Below are 22,272 nucleotides of genomic sequence, written 5' to 3'. Positions count from 1 at the left end.
GGTATTGTATTAAGTTATACGTTTGAGTTGAATACTAGTTTTAGTTTTTTAACAATTTATTTTTAATTATACATTTTCTATCTATAATTGTTTAAATTATCTGGTGCAGAGTAATATGATGGTTTATGAACATACTGTGGAATAATTAAATCAAGTTAGTTAATGTACTCATCATTTTAAATACTTAACATTTTTGGTGAAAACACTTGAAATTTAATCTCTAAACATTTTAAATTTATAACATTTTTTTAAAGCTTCTTATCTTTTTTCCCCTTTGGTTCTTTTTTTTTTTTTTTTTTTTGGTTTTTTAAGGTAGGGTCTCACTCTGGTACAGGCTGACCTGGAATTAACTCTGTAGTCTCAGGGTGGCCTTGAACTCACGGCGATCCTCCTACCTCTGCCTCCCGAGTGCTGGGAGAAAAAACATGCGCCACCATGCCTGGCTCCCTTTGGTTCTTTTTTAAAAATGTATTTATTTACTTATTTGAAAGTGACAGAGAAAGAAAGAGGCAGATAGGTAGATAGAGAATGGGCATGCCAGGGCCTCCAGCCACTGCAAATGAACTCCAGATGCATGCCCCCCACCCTTGTGCATCTGGCTCACATGGGTCCTGGGGAATCGAGCCTCGAACCGAGGTCCTTAGGTTTCACAGGCAAGCGCTTAACCGCTAAGCCATGTCTCCAGCCCAGTTGTATAACATTTCATTATTGACTTATCATCTTGCTGTGTAATTAAATACAAATATACTCTTTATAGTAGACAACTTCACATAGCTGCGATGAACTTCCAGACAGGCACAGTTTTAGAGGAAGGGATAGTTATTGAAGACAGAAGGAAGTTCCATAATGGCAGAAGAAGCTGGCCCACTTTCACAGTCCAAGCAGAGAGAGAAAAGCCACAAGCCAAGAACCTCAAAGCCACACAGTGCACTTCAGGAATTCCAGGTGGAACTCAGGCACCTTGCATAGCTTTAGAATGGAATTCCACATCCATCACCACACCTTAAGACCCTAAAATCTGCCCAGTGACACCTTCTCCAGCATGTGGCTAGAAATCCAAGAAGTTTTAATAAACTCTTGAATTCATTGGGGCATCTGTTCAAACTACCACACCATTGTTCCTCCAGTTTGCGACTTCATGGTCCTTATCAGCTGCCTGTTTCTGTAAGCCTCCGGCCTCAGTAGCCATCCTGCTGCTTTTCTTCCTCTCACACCGCAGATGGGCTTCTTTTCACTGCATGTGTAAGTGAGAACATGCACTAGTTGTCTTTCTGTATCTACCACATTTCACTAGCATAATGTCCTCTATTTCTTTCCATATTGTTTAAAATGTCAAATTTCTTTTTTAAGGCTGTCACTATTTGCTAATACAGGGTATTATTTATTTTGGTGTGTGTGTGTGTGTGTGTGTGTGTGTGTGATGTGTGAGTGTTTGTGTATATGTGTGTGATATGCGTTGTGTTTGTGCATGTGTATGTGTGTAGCATGTGTGATATATGTGTGGTGTGTATGTGTGACATGTATGGTGTGCGTGATGTGCATGTATGAGAGTATGGAGAGTATGTGATATGTATTTTTGTGTGTGTGGTGTGAGGGTGTGATGTGTGTGTGATAAATGCGATGTGTGTGTGCATGTTTAAGTGCGATGTATGTGCCCTGTGCACGTGTACAAGGTTCAGAGGACGAGGTCGGCTGTCTTTATCTTTCTTTTTGCCCTGTCTCCTTGGGACAGAGGGTCTTACTGAGCCTGGAGCTCTCTGTCTTCACTTAGCCTGACTCACAGATCTCCTCCCTGTCTTCCTCAGCATGCAGGTTGCAGGCATATGCAAACTCATGGTGCTCCTTGTGAGGGTGCTGGGAGTGAGCTCTGCTCCCCAAGATGGCACAGCCCAGATATACTCTTACATAGGGAGTTATCCTGCTGCAAAAATGAAAAAAAAAAAACAAAAAACCTCACTCATAAAAACAAAGGGCATATCTGCACACTAGAAGCGAACCATCAGAATTTTATTTCTATAAGTTAGAAAAAAATGCACCCATAAATTTGTGTGGCTCCTTATAAGCAGAAAATTGTTACTTTGAGATTTGATTACTTGGCCAGAGACATTTAGTAAAGATATACTTAAATTATAATTTCAATTTCTAAAGGTCAAAATCTATACACCTGCAGTTAGAGTGTTCCAGTTTCCACTAAAGTATGAAAATCAACTCAAAATTTTTATGCTCCCAGATTCTATGAGTTGCGAATTTGGACAGAGCCCAGCAGAGAAAGCTTCTCTATTTTGTAACATGTGTGGCTTCAACTGGGAGGAGCAGACAGCTGGGAGCTGAGCACAGGTGAGCCTGCGCACATCTGCAGTGTCTGTGTGCTGAGGCCCCGAGGAGGAGACAGCGACAGCACCCCCATGCCACTCCCCAGTGTGCAGCAGGCTCGTCCCAGCACCATGGCCCTGGGATCCTTGGACTAATTCCAAGTGACTCAGTCAGGGCTTCAAGCACCAGTGTTCTTGTTGGCAAGATAGAAACTGCATTTATGCATTTGTGACTCAGCCCTCAATGACACCCTCAGTACAGGGTTATCCAGATTGTTCGGGAAGGAACCTCTCTCAGTGAGAGGAACATGAAGATCTCTTCATTAGATGACCATGTGATATGGGGCTGTCCTTGGAAAATACAACTTGCTGAACAGGAATTGTCCCACTGCTGTGTACCTGCTGTGTACTGGAACGGAGCTGGCTGCTCAGTGCTTAATGAGAACTGCTGTCATCACACATGTAATGCGAGTTACGCTGTTGTCATTATTCTTACCTCTCAAATATAAGTTTCTTTTTCTACAGCGTTGTAGAGATAATTCTGGGGGCCAGCTTTTTTTGTCTCCTTTTGGAATTTTTAGGATTTAGGAAAGTGGCCCACTAGGTGCTTGCTCTCCACATGCAATGATTTGTACCTGGACAGAAGTAGCCAAGTAGCTATGGACCTTCTTGGCCCTCTCCCCATCCAACACTGACCAGTGGGGAACAGTGAGTGGGAGAGTGTGCTTGTTCCCTTTTTTTCTTTTGCTTCTTTTGCATGTGTATGTATATGGTGTGCATGCATGTTTGTGTGTATATGCATGTGTGTGTGTGTGTGTGTGTGTGGAGGCCAGAGGTTGTGCCAGATGCCTGTCTTAGTTATTCTCCACGTTCTGGGGCTTTGGTCCCTTGCTAGCCCAGGCTCGCTGATATGGCTAGACCCACTGCCAGCGAGGCCCGGGCTTCCCTGCCTCCATACTGCACTGCTGGGACTACAGGCATGTAGCTCCACGACTGGCTTTGCATAGGTTCTGAGGGTCCCACTTGGGGCCTCAGGCTTGTGCCAAAGGCTCTTTATCCCGTGAGCCACCTCCCCTTGGCTTGGCTTCTTACGTCCAGCTTGCCTTGACCTCTCACTCAGATTCCCCAGTGTAGTTGCTTATCAGAGAAGATATTGACAGAAGATATCTTTTCTACCTCCCTCCCTCTCTCCCTCCCTCCCTTCCTTCCTTCCTTCCTTTTTTTTTGATTTTTGAGGTAGGGTTCAGGCTGACCTGGAATTTACTATGTAGTCTCAAGAAGAGATCTTTTTTTAATATTTTATTTTATTTGGTTATTTATGAGAGAAAAAGAGAGTTAGGAGGGAGGGAGGGAGGGAGGGAGGGACGGAGGAAGGGAGGGAGGGAGAGAGAGAGAGAGAGAGAGAGAGAGAGAGGGAGGGAGGGAGAGAGAGAGACTCTAGACTGCTGTATCCATGTGTCACTGTGGATTATGAGCAAGAGAACCTGGGTCCTTAGGCTTTGTAGGCAGTTTCCTCAACTGCTAAGCCATCGCAACCCAATATCTTTTTTTTTTAATTTTGGTTTTTAAAGGTAGGGTCTCACTGTAGCTCAGGCTGACCTGGAATTCACTATATAGTCTCAGGGTGGCCTCAAACTCACAGCAATTATCCTCCTACTTCTGCCCTCCCCAAGTGCTGGGATTAAAGGCATGTGCCATCACGCCCAGCTCCAATATCTTTTTTTGTTAAAGTGTCAAGTTAAAAAATTATTTTATGTACAAGTTCCATTCACATGCACAATGTACCCTGATCATAACCCCCTCCTTCCACCCTCCTTTGCCCCTCTCCTCTAGCTCCACTCCAGTGAGTTCTTACTTCTTTCCGAGGAGGCCCTCTTTATGTTGATGTCATGATTTTGCCCTCACATTATGTGGATCTTGTGTAGGTAGCAACAACCACTGTGGAGTCACAAATGCAACTGCCGTTTTGTGTCTGAGCGGCAGCGTTCCAAAGCACTTGTCTCCTTCCTGTGACTCTTACCTTCTTCCCACCACCACTACACAACGATCCCTGCACCTTGGAGGTGATGGTGAGAGTGGAAATAGACCTTTTCTAAGGAAGTTCTTGCCTATCCTAATGACACAATAATAGTCATTTAGAATAGACTTTCAGGGTCTGGAGAGATTGCTCAGTGTTTAAGGCATTTGCCTGCAAAGCCTAGTGACCCTGGCTTGATTCCCAAATATCCACATTAAAGCCAGATGCATGAAGTGGTATATATATCTGGAGTTTGTTTGCAGTGGCTAGAGGCTTTCTCTTTCTGCAAATAAATAAAATAATATTTAAATAGGCTTTCACTGTTCTCTGTACTGTGTATAAAGACAGATATTCACTTAGCACTACCTTTAACACTTTGAATATCCCTACCTTGGCACTGTCTAAGGTTATATTACTTACTTTTCTTGTTGCTGGGACAAAATACCAACAAAAGTAACTTCAGGAAGAAGTGGTTTATCTTGTCTCACAGTTTGAGGGTCTAGTCCTCCACAGTGGGGAACGTGCAGCAGGCGTGTGCGGCAGCCATTACCTTCCGTCTGTAGTCAGAAGCAGGGAGAAGGAAATGCTGGTGCTCAGGGGCTGCCTCGTTGTCCTTGTCATGCAGTCTGCGATTCCAGCCATGGTGAGGTGTCCCCATATTCAAGCTGGGTCTAAACTTCTTAGTTAGACTTTTCTAGGATCTCTTTCACAGACACACCCAGAGGTGTTTCATAGGTGATTCTAAATCTAGTTAAAATGCCTATGCAGGTGAATCATCACAGATACTTGATACATTGGTATCAAGTTTTGGGAAAATGAGAACCATTTTAGGGTCCTTTATGTATAGAATCATGTCATCTGCAAATAATGATAACTTGATTTCTTCCTTTCCAATTTGTATCCCTTTTATGTGTGTCTCTTGCCTTATTGCTATGGCTAAGACTTCCAAAACTATATTAAATAAAAGTGGGGACAGTGGACACCCTTGTCTTGTTCCTGATTTTAGTGGAAAAGCTTCCAGTTTTTCCCCATTTAGTAATATGTTGGCTGTAGGCTTGTCATAAATAGCCTTTATTATATTGAGATATGTTCCTTCTATTCCCAATCTCTGTAGGACTTTTATCATGAAGGGATGTTGGATTTGTCAAATGCTTTCTCTGCGTCTAATGAGATGATCATGTGATTTTTGTCCTTCAACCCGTTTATGTAATGTTGAACCATCCCTGCATCTCTGGGATAAAGCCTACTTGTCAGGGTGAATGATCTTTTTGATATACTCTTGTATTCTGTTTGCTAATATTTTGTTGAGAATTTTTGCATCTATGTTCATGAGGGAGATTGGTCTGCAATTTTCTTTTTTTGTTCTATCTTTGCCTGGTTTTGGTATCAGGGTGATGCTGGCCTCATAAAAGGAGTTTGGTAGAATTCCTTCTTTTTCTATTTCCTGGAAAAGCTTAAGAAGCAATGGTGTTAGCTCTTCCTTAAAAGTCTGGTAAAATTCAGCAGTGAATCCATCCGGGCCTGGGCTTTCTTTAATTGGGAGATTACTGATAACTGTTCGGATCTCCATGTTTGTTATAGGTCTATTTAAGTGATTAATCTCATTTTGATTTAATTTAGGTAGGTCATATAGATCAAGGAAATCATCCATTTCTTTCAGATTTTCATACTTTGTGGAGTATATACTTTTATAGTACGTCCCTATGATTTTTTGAATTTCTCTGGAATCTGTTGTGATGTTACCTTGTTCATCTCTAATTTTATTAATTTGTGTCTCTTCTCTCTTTCTTTTGGTCAGATTTGCTAAGGGTTTATCAATCTTGTTTATCCTTTCAAAGAACCAACTCTTTGTTTCATTAATTCTTTGGATTGTTCTTTTTGTTTCTATTTCATTAATTTCTGCCCTAATCTTTATTATTTCTTCCCGTCTACTGATTTTTGGTTTGCCTTGTTCTTCTTTTTCCAAGGCTTTAAGGCGAAGCATTAGGTCGTTTACTGGTGACCTTTCTAATTTCTTAATATAGGCACTTAAGGCTATAAATATACCTCTTAGAACTGCCTTCATTGTGTCCCAGAGATTTTGGTATGTTGTGTTCTCATTATCATTTGACTCTATGAATTTTTTGATTTCCTTTTTGATTTCTTCATTGAACCATTCATCATTTAGTAGTGTATTGTTTAGTTTCCATGATTTTGTGTATGCTCTATAGCTTTTCTTGCTACTGATTTGTAGTTTAATTCCATTGTGGTCAGATAGAATGCAAGGAATTATTTCAATTTTCCTGAATTTGTTAAGATTTGCTTTGTGTCCTAATATATGGTCTATTTTAGAGAATGTTCCATGTGCTGCTGAAAAGAATGTATATTCTGCAGCCTTTGGATGAAATGTCCTGTATATATCTGTTAAGTCCATTCCTTCTATGACCTCATTTAGTCCAGATGCCTGTTTATTTTTTACCAGGATGACCTGTCAATTGATGAGAGTGGGGCGTTAAAGTCACCCTCCACCACTGTGTTTGGTGTTATCTGTGACCTTAGTTCTAATAGTGTTTGTTTGATGAATTTGGGAGCCCCCATGTTAGGTGCATATATGTTTAGGATTGTAATGTCCTCCTGTTGGAGTGTGCCCTTAATCAATATAAAGTGACCTTCCTTATCTTTCTTGACTAACGTCGGACTAAAGTCTACCCTGTCTGATATTAGGATAGCAACCCCTGCTTGTTTTCTAGGCCCATTTGCTTGAAACACCGTTTTCCAACCTTTCACTCTAAGATAATGTCTATCCTTTGTAGAAAGGTGAGTTTCTTGGAGACAACAAATTGTAGGATCCTGCTTTTTAACCCAGTCTGCAAACCTATGTCTTTTCGTTGGGGCATTGAGGCCATTGATATTAAGAGATATTATTGAAAGGTGTGTATTTGTGTTTGCCATTTTTGTGTGTGTGTTTCTGGTTCTACCTGCGCTCTCTTCTGTTAACTCGTATTTGAGTATTGCTTGTTTTTTCTAGGTTCCTTATATGTGTGCTTTTTCTTTTCTTCAGCATGGAGGATTCTAACAAGTATTTTCTGTAGAGCTGGTTTTGTCTTCAAATACTCCTTTAACATGCTTTTGTCATGGAATGTCTTTATTTCTCTGCTCCTGCTTGGGTCCCACTGTTGGCGTTGCTGGGTTCGGGCTGCTGCTGTGTTCGCCGGAGCTGGGCTCAGGCTTTAGGGGAGGGGAGGGAGCCGCAGCTGCTCTGGTTCTCTCGCTGCTCCAGGTGTTCTTCTACCTTGTGGTCTGCTCCTCTGTTGCTCGCTGCCGCTCTCCCCTCACGTTTCCTGAGTTGCGGAGAGCGCGGTGTGAGGGGAAGCTCCCGCACCTGGCTTTTCCTGTGGCTCGAGCCGAGCCTGGCGGCTTTCTGGTGCGCTGCCGCCGCGGCGGTTGGCCGAGCTGCCGGAGCCGCTTTTCCCGCCTGTGCAGGCTCTGGATGCTCTGGAACTCTTCTACTTCTCCACTGCCGCTTCAATTTCCTATACACCTCACTTTTTAGTCAAAGTGTGTATTTTGCTGAGTTTTTTTGGTCTTTTTCCCCCCTGGGCTGCTTTGGCGTGGTACCTACGCTGCCATCTTAACCGGAAGTCTCGAGAACCATTTTAATAAAAATGGATTATATGATCTTCATATAGCTATACTATTTAGAATCATTAAATATTACTTCCAAATATATCATGAAATTTAGGTAGCCCTATGAAGTTCATGGTAGTTGGTAATTGCACCCAACTTTGCAGGAATATTAGATTGTGGAGGAGAATGCTGGCACTTAGGCCAAAGCTGGTGTTTTAAACATTCAGCAACAGAACCAGAGTGAGCAGGATTTGCCTTCACAGCACTTTTGGAGAAGAACTTGGGGTAGTAGTTGATGAGAAAGTCATTGTGAATATCAGGACGCATTCACAGCTGGGCAGGGCCTGTGCAAAGCAGGTGATAGATGACATCAGTGTGGTTTGCATCAGTACACAGCTGCACAAGGGCCTGTATCCTGGGTGCGGAGTGAGTCCATTGGACCATGCCTCCAGCATTGTGACCAACATGTGGGTGTGTACAGAAGGAAGAGTAAGGAAGTTTGGTGAGCTATAGGGGGGGTAGGGAAGAATACTTGGCCCGCAAAAGTAAAAACAACAAATAACTCTTTAGGAGGAAAATCACTGATGTTTCCAAACATTTGCAGACAGCAGGTTCTTCTGAGAGGCGGAGCAGTTCCCAGGACCAGCATGCTCACTCAGATCCAGGCCCGGCGACGCCCTGCTCACAGTGTCATATCTGCCCGGAGCGTTTATTGCTCGTAAAGCCGTTCTCCCTTCCTTTTGTGAGGAAGCACCAGAGCTCTGGGGCTGAACACCCTGGGCTGTCGGGGCTCTACTGCTCAGTAGATGCTTGTTTACGATCATTTCTGCTATCCCTTCTGCCATCCCTCCTTCTCTGGCTCCTGACCACCACCCACCCTGGGGCATCAGGGTTCTGCCCTCAGGGTAACCAGCAAGTCTGAAGCTCACCAACATGGTGCGCCTATTGCATGGTTCCTTGAGCTGTGGACAGGGACCACCACAGATGTGGAGCCAGATTCAGTTGGTCAGTGGTCTGATGTTGCTGGTCTGTGGACCCCATGTGTTAGTTAGCCTCTTTGTTGCCGTGACAAAGACCTGACAGCTCACAGTGAGGGAGGATTTGTGTTGGCTCGGTTCCAGACATTTCAGTCACCGTCAGCTACCTCTATTGGTCTGGCCTGGTGTCAGGTGGTGGGAGTGTGTGGCAGAGGAGCCTGGCTGCTCACTTTACAGAATCTTTTTTTTTAAAGTTTTTTGTTTATATTTATTTATTCGAGAGTGACAGACAGAGAGAGAAAGAGGCAGATATAGAGAGAGAATGGGCACTCCAGGGCCTCCAACCACTGCAAATGAACTCCAGAGGCGTGCGCCCCTTGTGCATCTGGCTAACACGAGCCTCTAACTGGGGTCCTTAGGCTGCACAGGTAAGCGCTCAACCGCTAAGCCTTCTCTCCAACCCACTTTACAGAATCTTGGGAAGAGAGGGTGAGATTGAGTGTGAGCAAAAGAGAAAGAGAGAAGGTAAAGAGAGAGAGAGGGAGAGAGAGGAGAAATAGAAGACAGAGGTAGGTAAGGGAGGGAGAGGAGAGAAAGAGAGAGAAAGAAAGTAGAGAGATATGAATGAATGCATGCAACCTCAGACAGCGTCCTTCCAGGGCACAGCTCCAGTTACCTAATTCCTTCAAATAAGCTCCACTGCCCAATAAGGCCATCACATTATGATGAGGATTAGATCCACCAACTGGGAGCCAAGCCTTCAATGCATGGGCCTTTTGAGGGGAGCACTTGTGCCCCAAACCATAGCACTACACCAGGTGACAAGGCTCTACTGTATATAACCATGGGTCCTCTCCACCCCTTGCAACCAGATCCTATCTCTTCAGCACCACCAAGCTGCCATCAGGACTAGGACTCACATCTCTGTTAGAAGAAGGTTCTCATCTGAAAATACTGCCCTAGTTCCCCTCAGTCATTATGAAACAATTGGATCCACGTGTCCTTTCACCATTTTTACTGTCGCCTGTACCATGTTGCCAGTCCTGTGACACATTCCTTTGAAGCACACACCATCCTGAATTGCATCTAGGTTGTGTGAGTGCTTTTGGGTGTAAACACTGCTGTCAGGAGCTTTACCTCAGGATTCAGTGTGCTCTTTGTTGGCCCAGCAGACGTATTTCTCTCCTCAAGCAGGGTCTGTGGTTATCACAAGGTAATCACTTATGCCAGGCCTTTGTAAAGAGATCTTTAAACAATCTATTTGTAACACATTAAGCACTTGCTCAATGAGGCTGTAACCCCAGGAATCATGAGTGAATCTGCTTAAGTGTATTTACACCCTTCTTAATGATACCATCAGCAAATCTCTGAGCATTTCTCGTCATCCTTGACTGGAGGTTTTTCAAGGTCATGTCCTTTCTCTCAGAAGTCACTTATTGGTAAAAGTAAAACATTGAGAGATGTCTTATGACATGTGGATCTTGGTCATGTCTGAAATATAAGACATGGTGCTTTTCTATACCAGAGTCATGGGGTCTTAGGAAAAACATAACATCTCTAATCAGGTGGAAGCCATCTATAAAATAGTAATAAATATCCACATTCAGGAAATTTCATAGCAGCAACTTTAGAAACGCACTAGTGCATGTTCCTGGTGTGTGGCAGGCACTTGTTAATGGCCACTTCTCTTGCTTCTCTTTGTCTCTCCCCTGCGACTTCCTACTTTTGGAAGAGGGAGTGGGAAGAGCTCATTGTGCTGCCTTCCTTTCTGGTCTCCAATCATCGTGAGTGAGGGATCTCTGTTTCAAATCCCTTCTGCTCTCTCCACTTCCATTCATAAAGACAAATTGAGTGGATTATTGAATGACTAGATTGTCATTAATGTTTTCTTGACTTTCAAGATCTTTGATTATTTGATTTTTCTAATGTTAGCTGCTTTAAAGAAATTTAAAGTTTCCTTAAAACAAGTGTTAAAGGATTTCTTCCTCATGGTCTTATAAAATCTGCATTGTATCAATTACTATTACTAAGCATGAACGCAAGCCTAGGAGCTTCGGTTTTGGGATGACTCTCTGTACTGGTGAAATGAAGTGGGCCAGAACTGGTCTTGACTGCTTCCCCAAACCACACGCTTGGGAAGGCTCCTGTGAAAGATGGGCAAGAAATTGCTTTCTTGAGATTAGGAGAAGCAGTTTTTTTTGTTCCTTTTTTTCTTTTTTCTGTTCCTGGCGATTATATTGGCCCCTGTCTAGGTGAGTGGTTTCTGAGGTGGGTAACTTCATCGCTAGAGGTCAGTGCTGTCTGAGGGCGTGCGCTGCATGATATGAGGGAGTCCTCCCCGAGGTGAGGGACGTCACCCTGGAGGTCAGAGCTGTCTGAGGACGTGCTCTGCACGACATGACGAGTCCTCCCCGAGGTGAGGGACGTCACCCTGGAGGTCAGTGCGGTCTGAGGGCGTGCTCTGCACGACATGACGAGTCCTCCCCGAGGTGAGGGACGTCACCCTGGAGGTCAGTGCTGTCTGAGGACGTGCTCTGCACGACATGACGAGTCCTCCCTGAGGTGAGGGACGTCACCCTGGAGGTCAGTGCTGTCTGAGGACGTGCTCTGCACGACATGAAGAGTCCTCCCCGAGGTGAGGGACGTCACCCTGGAGGTCAGAGCTGTCTGAGGACGTGCTCTGCACGACATGACGAGTCCTCCCCGAGGTGAGGGACGTCACCCTGGAGGTCAGTGCTGTCTGAGGACGTGCTCTGCACGACATGACGAGTCCTCCCCGAGGTGAGGGATGTCACCCTGGAGGTCAGTGCTGTCTGAGGACATGCTCTGCACGACATGACGAGTCCTCCCTGAGGTGAGGGACGTCACCCTGGAGGTCAGTGCTGTCTGAGGACGTGCTCTGCACGACATGAAGAGTCCTCCCCGAGGTGAGGGACGTCACCCTGGAGGTCAGAGCTGTCTGAGGACGTGCTCTGCACGACATGACGAGTCCTCCCCGAGGTGAGGGACGTCACCCTGGAGGTCAGTGCTGTCTGAGGACGTGCTCTGCACGACATGACGAGTCCTCCCCGAGGTGAGGGATGTCACCCTGGAGGTCAGTGCTGTCTGAGGACATGCTCTGCACGACATGACGAGTCCTCCCTGAGGTGAGGGACGTCACCCTGGAGGTCAGTGCTGTCTGAGGACGTGCTCTGCACGACATGAAGAGTCCTCCCCGAGGTGAGGGACGTCACCCTGGAGGTCAGAGCTGTCTGAGGACGTGCTCTGCACGACATGACGAGTCCTCCCCGAGGTGAGGGACGTCACCCTGGAGGTCAGTGCTGTCTGAGGACGTGCTCTGCACGACATGACGAGTCCTCCCCGAGGTGAGGGACGTCACCCTGGAGGTCAGTGCTGTCTGAGGACATGCTCTGCACGACATGACGAGTCCTCCCTGAGGTGAGGGACGTCACCCTGGAGGTCAGTGCTGTCTGAGGACGTGCTCTGCACGACATGAAGAGTCCTCCCCGAGGTGAGGGACGTCACCCTGGAGGTCAGAGCTGTCTGAGGACGTGCTCTGCACGACATGACGAGTCCTCCCCGAGGTGAGGGACGTCACCCTGGAGGTCAGTGCTGTCTGAGGGCGTGCTCTGCACGACATGACGAGTCCTCCCCGAGGTGAGGGACGTCACCCTGGAGGTCAGTGCTGTCTGAGGACGTGCTCTGCACGACATGACGAGTCCTCCCCGAGGTGAGGGACGTCACCCTGGAGGTCAGAGCTGCCTGAGGACGTGCTCTGCACGACATGACGAGTCCTCCCCGAGGTGAGGGACGTCACCCTGGAGGTCAGTGCTGTCTGAGGACGTGCTCTGCACGACATGACGAGTCCTCCCCGAGGTGAGGCACGTCACCCTGGAGGTCAGAGCTGTCTGAGGACGTGCTCTGCACGACATGACGAGTCCTCCCCGAGGTGAGGGACGTCACCCTGGAGGTCAGAGCGGTCTGAGGATGTGCTCTGCACGACATGACGAGTCCTCCCTGAGGTGAGGGACGTCACCCTGGAGGTCAGAGCTGTCTGAGGACGTGCTCTGCACGACATGACGAGTCCTCCCCGAGGTGAGGGACGTCACCCTGGAGGTCAGTGCGGTCTGAGGACGTGCTCTGCACGACATGACGAGTCCTCCCCGAGGTGAGGGACGTCACCCTGGAGGTCAGAGCTGTCTGAGGACGTGCTCTGCACGACATGACGAGTCCTCCCCGAGGTGAGGGACGTCACCCTGGAGGTCAGAGCTGTCTGAGGACGTGCTCTGCACGACATGACGAGTCCTCCCCGAGGTGAGGGACGTCACCCTGGAGGTCAGTGCTGTCTGAGGACGTGCTCTGCACGACATGACGAGTCCTCCCTGAGGTGAGGGACGTCACCCTGGAGGTCAGAGCTGTCTGAGGACGTGCTCTGCACGACATGACGAGTCCTCCCCGAGGTGAGGGACGTCACCCTGGAGGTCAGTGCGGTCTGAGGACGTGCTCTGCACGACATGACGAGTCCTCCCCGAGGTGAGGGACGTCACCCTGGAGGTCAGAGCTGTCTGAGGACGTGCTCTGCACGACATGACGAGTCCTCCCCGAGGTGAGGGACGTCACCCTGGAGGTCAGAGCTGTCTGAGGACGTGCTCTGCACGACATGACGAGTCCTCCCCGAGGTGAGGCACGTCACCCTGGAGGTCAGAGCTGTCTGAGGACGTGCTCTGCACGACATGAGGGAGTCCTCCCCGAGGTGAGGGACGTCACCCTGGAGGTCAGAGCTGTCTGAGGACGTGCTCTGCACGACATGACGAGTCCTCCCCGAGGTGAGGGACGTCACCCTGGAGGTCAGAGCGGTCTGAGGACGTGTTCTATACTATGTGAGAGAGTCGTCTACTCAGTGTGGTGGTTTGAGTAAATGTCCCCCATAAGCTCATGTGTTTTAAATACTTGGTCCCCAGCTTTTGGCCAATTGGGAAAGTTGTTGGGTCTTGCTGGAGAAGGTGTGTCACTGGGGCAGGGCTTTGGGGGAATATAGTACAGCTCCAAGCCAAATACATAGGCTACTTCCTCCTTACCCATAAGTCTCTGCACGAGCCCGTGTTTTGCCCTGCCAGGCTCTCCCTGCCATGATGAAACTGCCCCTCAAGTCTGTGAGCCTGAAATAAACCCTTTCTTTCCATAAACATTTTGCTTTTGGTTGGGTATTTGTCCCAGCCATGAGAAGATCATTGTAACTTGTAAGGATGGCAATAACCTGCTAAAAAGTGCACAGATTGTCAATTTAGAACCAACTTTATATCCTGTCATGGGTATGTTACGTCATCTTAGAACCTCAGTTTCTCAATTTTTCAACAGGGTGGTACTTTTTGTGTTGTAGGATACTGAGCTGTTAATTCCCTAGTGATGGATTAGAGCCCACACGACACGGTGCCAGGTCTGGCAGTGATGGGAGCCCTGGTGTTAGTGACAGTGGTTAACCTGTGGTTGTCAACTTGACAAGATTTAGAATCACCATGGAAACACATCTTGAGTCCTGCCTGTGAGGGGCTTTCTAGATAAGATTAATTGAGGTGTGAAGACCCACCATCACTGTGAGCAGCCCCTCCCATAGGCTGCACTCCTGAACTAGATAAAAGGAGGGAGTTGGGGCCTGGAGGTGGTTTAGTGGTGAAGGCATTTGCCTGTGAATCCTAAGGACCCAGGTTCAATTTTCTAGTATCCACATAATCTGGATACACAAGAGGGCACATGCATTTGGAGTTCGTTCACAGTGGCTAGAGGCCCTGGCATGCCCATTCTCTCGCAAAATAAATAAAATAAATAAATAAATAAATAAATAAAGAAAGAAAGAAAGAAAGAAAGAAAGAAAGAAAGAAAGAAGGAAAGAAAGAAAGAAAATGGGAAACAAAGAAGGGAGCTGGCTGAGCACAAGCATTCTGACCTCTGCTCTGCTTCCTCTTTGGGCTGGAGTTTGCCAGCTCCTGCTGTGGCTCCTTCCCACAGTGATGGGCTCCACACCCCAGAAATGCAATGGAAACAAACCCCTCCTCCCTTGAAGCGGTTTTGTCAGGTATCCTGTCTCTGCAGTGAGCTCTTGACCAACACAGTGTCACAAACATTCAGGAGAGGTGTGTGAGGGCTGGAGAGATGGCTTAGTGGTTAAGCGCTTGCCTGTGAAACTTAAGGACCCGGTTCAAGGCTTGATTCCCCAGGTCCCATGATAGCCAGATGCACAAGGGGGCACACAGGTCTGGATTTCATTTGCAGTGGCTGGAAGCCCTGGCGCACCCGTGCATTTTCTCTCTCTCTCTGCCTCTTTCTCTGTCTGTCGCTCTCAAATAAATAAATAAAAATATTTAAAGAAAAAGAAGAGGTGAGTGAAAGAAATGACTCCTCTGCCGCCCGTGAATGCTTCAGCCCTGACTTGTCTTAAGGGGTGCCGCCTCTCTGAGATCGGACTGATGTCAGGCTTCCGCGGTGGGACTGGGAGCTCGGCATGGGTGGGGGGCACATGGCGAGGACCCTTGGGGAAGGGGACTCGATTGTTTGCTTTACTTTGTGAGAATTTGAATATGGAATCACCCGTGAGTAACTTCACCCTTCCTCCTCTGTTCTTCATCCAGGATTGTCTTTTTTTCCTTTTTTGTCCAGGAGGAAGGAGAAAAGGACTTAACTAATATCTGTATACTTGCAATTTATTTCAAGCCGTGCTGCTCAAAACAATGTTTATTTCTCATTAATTCTTGAAAAGTTAAAATAGCAATTGAAAAATAAGCCTCAATAAGTCCTTTCCACACAAAGGTCTTTTCAGTCTATGGAAAGAGGGTGCTGAGCTGTACCTTTAATTGTTTAAGATGCACGGCTCCAAGCATTGCTAATTAGCTTGTGGTTTTGTTTTACCCCACTGTGACTGACTTACTCTTCATTTCAGAGGTGTTGTCATGAGGCCTTTCAGACATTATGGTGAACTGGGCTCCTCCCAGTACATTTGATTTCAGATAACGACTGTGTGTTGTGTTTAGCTGAGTTTAGCTTCTGAACAGCCTGGTTATAAGGGAGTAGGCATGGATGTCACTGTGTCTGGAGTAAAATAAAACAAACCTTTGTTCCTTTACCTGCAGCTACTTTGAGCTAGAGAGCAGCGGCCTGAGGGACGAGATTCGCTACCACTACAGCCATGGCGGGAAGCCCAGGACGGAGGCCCTTCCCTATCGAATGGCAGATGGGCAGTGGCACAGGGTCGCGCTGTCCGTTAGTGCCTCCCAGCTCCTGCTTCACGTCGACTGCAACCGGTACGTCTTGGTCTGTGAACTTCAGCAACTCCGCCCTTGAAATCCTGTAAGGGCAAGGGGAAAAAAATCAAGCCCCTCTAAGACTTGCCAGGGAATGAAAACCCAGGGGCCTTAATTGTCATTTAGCCCACTGAATGGGCCATTAGGCATGCTGAAATGACCAACTGTAATAGAATAAGAAAACAGTTCATTAAGATGAAACTGTGTCCTGTGATTAGGAACCGATGTAGAAAAGGGTGATTGCAGGTTGGGGATGCTTAAGGGCCCTTTGGTGAGCTCTAGGCACTGGCTGAGATCCCATGGAGCTGTGGTCACGGCTCACTGTGACGTAAGGTTGCTGGGGCTCCAGCTGGAAGGGAGCAAGCCAGTCTGCCTGAGAAGCTGGTGCTACTGATGCGGCCCACTCCATTTCACTTCCTCCAGTGCGGTTCTGGTTGCGCCCTTTCCAAACACAGCCTTCTTAGCCGTGCCCTTCAACTCTTTGGTGGTTGAGCCTGCCCACCCTCTGCAGTTGAAGGAGACTGCCAGCTTGTCAGAGGCTGGCTAAATGCTGTGTGGGGCTGGAGGGTTTCACAGGACATGTGAGCAGTGGCGAGAAGGAGGTCCCCGTGTCTGTCATTGGAGGCAGGTTAACTGATTGCTGAAGGGCAGAGGGGACCATGGGATTATTTGTGGCTGGATGGCTGGATGATGACGGCCAAGGGGGGTGGTTTTATCTCCCCAGAACCCATTGGAAATCCTTGTGAATTGTGACCCGTGTCTAATGATGTATGTATATATATTTGCATTCCAAGAAATGCATTGCTAATGATATTGTTAAGGTTAAAATGATTGTCCAGCCATGGGACTTGTTCCCTGTGGGCCAGGGTGAACAAAAGCTAGACATGTGGGGACAACTTTTCTTCCAGGACCCATTAAGAGAAATGATGTTCCAAGGTCAGTCAGCAGCAGACTGTGTGTCTGCAGGGAAGGTGCTAGAACATGCTTGCCCCTCTGCATCTGCAGGCAGTCTGCTTTGAAGACTCAGGGGCAAGAAGTTAGCTTCAGGTCCAGGGAAGGTCCTCTACATTGGAGTCTCCTACTCTCTGTGATCTGTTTAAGGTGCTTTCCCAGACAGCCCAGGTATTGTAGCTTCAAGTACATACGGTAGTAGGTCTGGAAGGGGTTTCCATAGAAACGACTGGCTGTTTTTACCCCGCAGACTGCTGCTGAGCAACCTTGATGGAGGCGGCCCTTCCAGCCCTCCTCATTTCCACCTTGAGGAGCTCATTAGTTCTTCAGGTTTTTTTAGGGACCAGAGTGTCCTGTCCGTATGACCTACCTGTCACTCATGTGTCACACAAATGAGTCGACAGAGGAAGAGAACTCCTTGTGCTCCTAAACCGTATGCTAGTTTGATCATTCCCAACTGAAAAGTCCCAGGACATGGCTATCTTCTTGCTAGGCATTCGGACTAATGTGTATTCCAAAGGCTTTACTATTCTTTACCTCTTCATAAAACAGGAGAGAATGAATACCCAGGTGTGGTGGTGCACACCTTTAATCCCAGCATTTGGGAGACAGAGGTAGGAGGATCACCGTGAGTTTGAGGCCACCCTGAGACTACAGAGTGAATTCTAGGTCAGCCTGGGCCAGAGTGAGACCCTACCTCGGCAAAAAAGGAGGAGAGAATGTGTGTCTGCTAAGTTAGTGTTTCCCACTCCAGAAGTCTTCTCTTCTGCCTCCCCAGTCACTTGTTAGTGGTGTGAGTTCAGGAGGGGCAAATGCTTTATATAGCTCATCTTTTTCCATGGTAAAATGGGAATAGCGACTCTCACATATCATTAGTAAATCTAATTATGCATTATATAAGGGAGTTTTAGCTGATGACAAGCAATAGAGGGGATGGTGGTGCATTACATACGTCACGGAGTGATGTGGTAACTATCCTGGTGTGCCTAGGTTTACTCTGCCATGTCCACAGAATGAGAGTTATTGTCACACGTCACCCTCGCTGAGCCCCACATGACACTGATGTGCATAAGCAGAAATGTTGTAGTTTTCCATATGAACTGTTTGACCTTTGGTATTCCACACACGCTTGTGTTTGTTGCTATCATACTGCGCATGTCAGTTGTGCTTTTTGACCTTGCCTCCAAACTTTTCCATCTCTTTCTTCAGTATTCCATGGCTAGTCCACCAGGAGAGCAGGCAGGGATGGGGGGGGGGGCTCTACCAGAATGGCTGGAGGGTGCCATACATATCTTTTCTTCTCTTGGTAGTTTTTACTCGGGCTTGTGGGCCATTTCTGACCCACCGGATCAGATTCTTTAAGGGCAGAATCTGAGAAGCTGTGGTTTTATTTATTTTTATTTTTATTTTTTTGTTTTTTGGGGGGCAGGGTTTGCTCTAGCCCAGGCTGACCTGGAATTCACTATGTAGTCTCAGGGTGGCCTCGAACTCACAGCACTTCACCTACCTCTGTCCCCCCTGCCACCATAAGTGCTGGAATTAAAGGCATGAACCACCATGCCTGGCGGAAGCAGCATTTTTCATTAACACTTGATATTTACACATGTTTGTGTGTTGTTATGGGATAGTGCAGTGCAGGTCTATAATGAGTGATGGTGAACTCAGGGTAATAGTAATCATTTCATCTTTTCATGCTTCTTTGTTTACATGTTGGAGAACTTTTGATTTTTTTGGTTATTTTGAAGTATAAATAGTTGCAAGCAAGTTAACCTGCTGGGTTACAGAATACTAGAAGTAACTCCTATCTGCTCACCGTTTACCACTTTCTAACCCTGTCTTCTAGCTCTTCCTAGTCTCTAATGGCTACTATTCATTACCCTAATGTACAAGATCAACTTCGTTGGCTTTCCCAAAGCAGTGAGAATGTGCAGCTTTTGTCTTATGCCCGGATTATTTCACTTAATATTCTCTAGTTCCACCTGTGTCGTCACAGATGACAAGACTTTATTCTTCGTATGGATGAAGAATATCCCAGCGCACAAATATTTCAACAAGCTTTCCCTGCAGGTTTTGTGCAGGCTGGCTAACCTGGGTGCATGGACTGGCATTACAGGACCACTGGTTTAGAGAGGGGGATGCTGGTGGGGTGGGTGAGCCCTCATGAATAAACCAAGCGCTTGGAAAGCCAAGAACTGAAGCAGAGCCCTGGAAGGGAGGGAGATGGGGACAGTGTCTAGTGCACAGAGCAAGCAGATCTTCTGCAAGGTTTCTTCCCTGGCAGCTCAAGCTGGCCTGGTGGAGGATAGCCCTGTCTCCCATACCGAGATGCTGGTGTGCCTCTTCTTACGTGGGCTACCCTCGCTGAGAGAATGTTTCAGAGGCTTTCCGCCTCGCGATCCCTCGTTTTTGACACTTCTGATCTTTAGAGTCTTTCATACGATCTCACTTTATGTTTGAAACTCTTACCAGTTAATCTTGCTGGTTAGATGGGGAGTGGAGACGATGGTGGCTCATGTTTAGTGAGTGTTGGCTGTACTTGGCACTGTGCACAGATGAACTCATTGAAGACTCTTGCCATTCTTTTTCTCTTTTTAAGATGAAGGAGCATAAGGCTACATGATTTGTTGGCAACTCTGCTACTGATAAAGTGGGCACACTGGGGTTTGGACCTGAGTCTTACTCATGTTGTGGATACTAGGCCACCCAGCCTGACAGTGGCAATGACTGGCCCTAGCTTGGAGCATGGGCAAAGGCCAAATCTCCAGCTCAGAGGGAGAAGTTTGCTCCCTTACAGTATTCTCCTTTTGTGTGTCCATACTGCTGACTCTGGGAGGTGCCTAAAAAGATGTGGATACAGTGACCTGGACCCGTGGTGTTGATACGGGAGGAGGGACCTACCTACTATTGCACATCTACTGCCTGGGGAACATGCTAGGCTTGTTAGTCCCTAAGATGGCAGCATAGCATCAGTTTTATTAGACCCATTCTATAGATTTGAAAGTAAAGAGTCTCAGAGAAGGTGAGCACCCATGTTTCAGCCATATCTTAAGCATAAAAACAAAACCTCGAGCCTGGATCTACCTCCAAGCTTCATCCTAAGAGTGCCCTATATCGTCACACATGCTGTGCAAGATGAAGCCAGAGAGCCCCAGGTGCAGAATCATTACAGAAGGTTACAAAGCCTCTAACATCAAGAAGAAAAGATTTCCCAGGCAACTCCATTATTCTAACACATATTAGCATGCTAAGATTTTCTACTGTTCAAAAAAGGTTACAAGTGAGATGCAGAGCTAATTGCACCACTTGTCATGAGGAAAACCGTTGCTATTTCAGTCATTCGTTCAACACTGCCTGCTGCTGCTGGGTCCTACACTGACTCTCCCGTGGTAGCTGTTCAGCTGTGCCTGGTGATAAGCCCTGGCTAGTGCTGAGTTACCTTCGGCCGGCAGTGCAGGAGGACAGTTGAGCAGCGGTCAGACCAGCCATTCCCACTACCCTTTCTGCAGCTGCCTTTCTGTGTGTGGGGGAGGGCTGTGTGCATGCTGTGAGCATTTGTGGAGGTCACAGGACAGCTTGAGGGGTCAGTCCTTGCCTTCCATCTCACCTGAGGTAGGAACTCACTACTTACAACTCCATGAGCTTCTAGTGGATTCTCCTGTGTCTGCCCTCTCTCACTGTAGGCGCGCTAGAAGGTGCCTTACTACAATCAGGCTGCACGTGGGTGCTGGGGATCCAAATTCAGGCACTGATTCTTGCACATCCAGCTGGTCCTCCACTGAGCATCTACAGCAAAAGCCTTTCCTGTTCATAGTTGCCAGTGTAGGCTGAACCTTCCTCCATCTTCCTGTCCAATTCCGGGCCACATGATGCATGTGCACACCAGTGACTCAAAGGACAGACCTTACCCATGCCTGGGATACAGATAAGTGACCTTTTCCATTTACCACAAAATGGATTTTCTTTCTTTTATTTGGTGAGCTTTAATTTTCAGTTGGCCTATCAAGTTAATTTATAGGGTGCACTCTCTGCCAAGACATACAGGATATGAAGAAATGAGAATTCTAGCCATAAGGAAGTTCATGGCTTTCATTTAGTCATTTCATATTCATTCCTCTATGATCACCCCTCCTGTCAATGATGGGCTGTTTTGTCCCTGGATATCAGAGAAATCTGGACTCAGTCTGAAGCACAGGGAGCAGGCTGACTTGAGAGTTCATAAGCAGGCGAGCACTGGAGAGAAGTTAGGTACTTATTGCCACTACCTTAGTCTCTAGCGTGGGTGGGTTGACCTCCTCAGCAGTGAGGCAAGGGCTTTCCAGGACTTCCTATCCAGATGTCCCCAGGGGAAAGCAGCCTCTCATGTCTCACTGCCGGACAGGACAGGCTATCTCCTGAGAGCAGACTGTTCCAGTTTAATTGACATCAGAATTCTTGTTCTGGCTTCACAAGTGTGTGCACATGCACACACATATACAATCACTTGAAGCCTGATAGTTTCTGTGACAAGGAGCTAACTTGGGGATAGATAATAAACCCATTTAGATTTTGCTTTTCATACAAAGTGTATGCTAGGCGCATGGCAAACCAGTTTTTGCATTCAGTTGTTTTTGCAATGGATGAAGAATCGGAAGCCAAGCTCACTACGCATTACAGAATAAGCTAGTAGCTGAAGGCTTCTGTCTAATATTTCACAGTACTCTCAGGATATGAGCATGTTGTGTATGTAGATTATTTCATAGTGAAATATGTCAATATGGCAACTTCCTTCTAGAGAGCTGCTGACATACAGCATGAGCCTTGGTACTGAGCCTTGTATTCCTGCAGGTAGTTGAGGTGTTTGGCCCAGGCACTGGGTTTTGTGCAGACACTGCTACGGTGTGGTGGGGAAATGAAGAGCTGACTAGCAGAGGGTGTGGATTTCCAGAGAGCAGGCCAGAGCTCTCAACCTCCAGGTGCCCAGTGTGATATATACATCTTCATGTAAAAAATAGAAAAGCATACTGCAGCTCATCAGCAAAACTAAAATAAAACCAGAATGCTGGCAAGTGATTCATCCATCCAAGACAACAGCTCCAGACCCCGAGGTTGGGAGAGACGACAAATGAGCTGGGACG

The 22,272-nt window shown here is 46.9% G+C and overlaps 1 protein-coding gene across 4 annotated transcripts in view; it reads left to right on the top strand.

Annotated features, from left to right (window-relative positions):
* The window catches only part of Nell1 (neural EGFL like 1), a 916,515-nt gene that overhangs the window by 173,109 nt on the left and 721,134 nt on the right, over positions 1–22,272 (top strand). For all 4 annotated transcript variants that reach the window (XM_045145536.1, XM_045145534.1, XM_045145535.1 and 1 more), the window contains one exon: positions 16,037–16,207. In XM_045145536.1, coding sequence (XP_045001471.1) covers positions 16,037–16,207 — 171 coding nt within the window. The remainder of the gene's footprint in view (positions 1–16,036; positions 16,208–22,272) is intronic.

Source organism: Jaculus jaculus, chromosome 3 (assembly GCF_020740685.1).
Source record: "Jaculus jaculus isolate mJacJac1 chromosome 3, mJacJac1.mat.Y.cur, whole genome shotgun sequence".
Lineage (NCBI taxonomy): Eukaryota > Metazoa > Chordata > Mammalia > Rodentia > Dipodidae > Jaculus > Jaculus jaculus.
The sequence above is the reverse complement of the archived record's forward strand: the minus strand, read 5'-3'. Positions and strand labels throughout refer to the sequence as shown.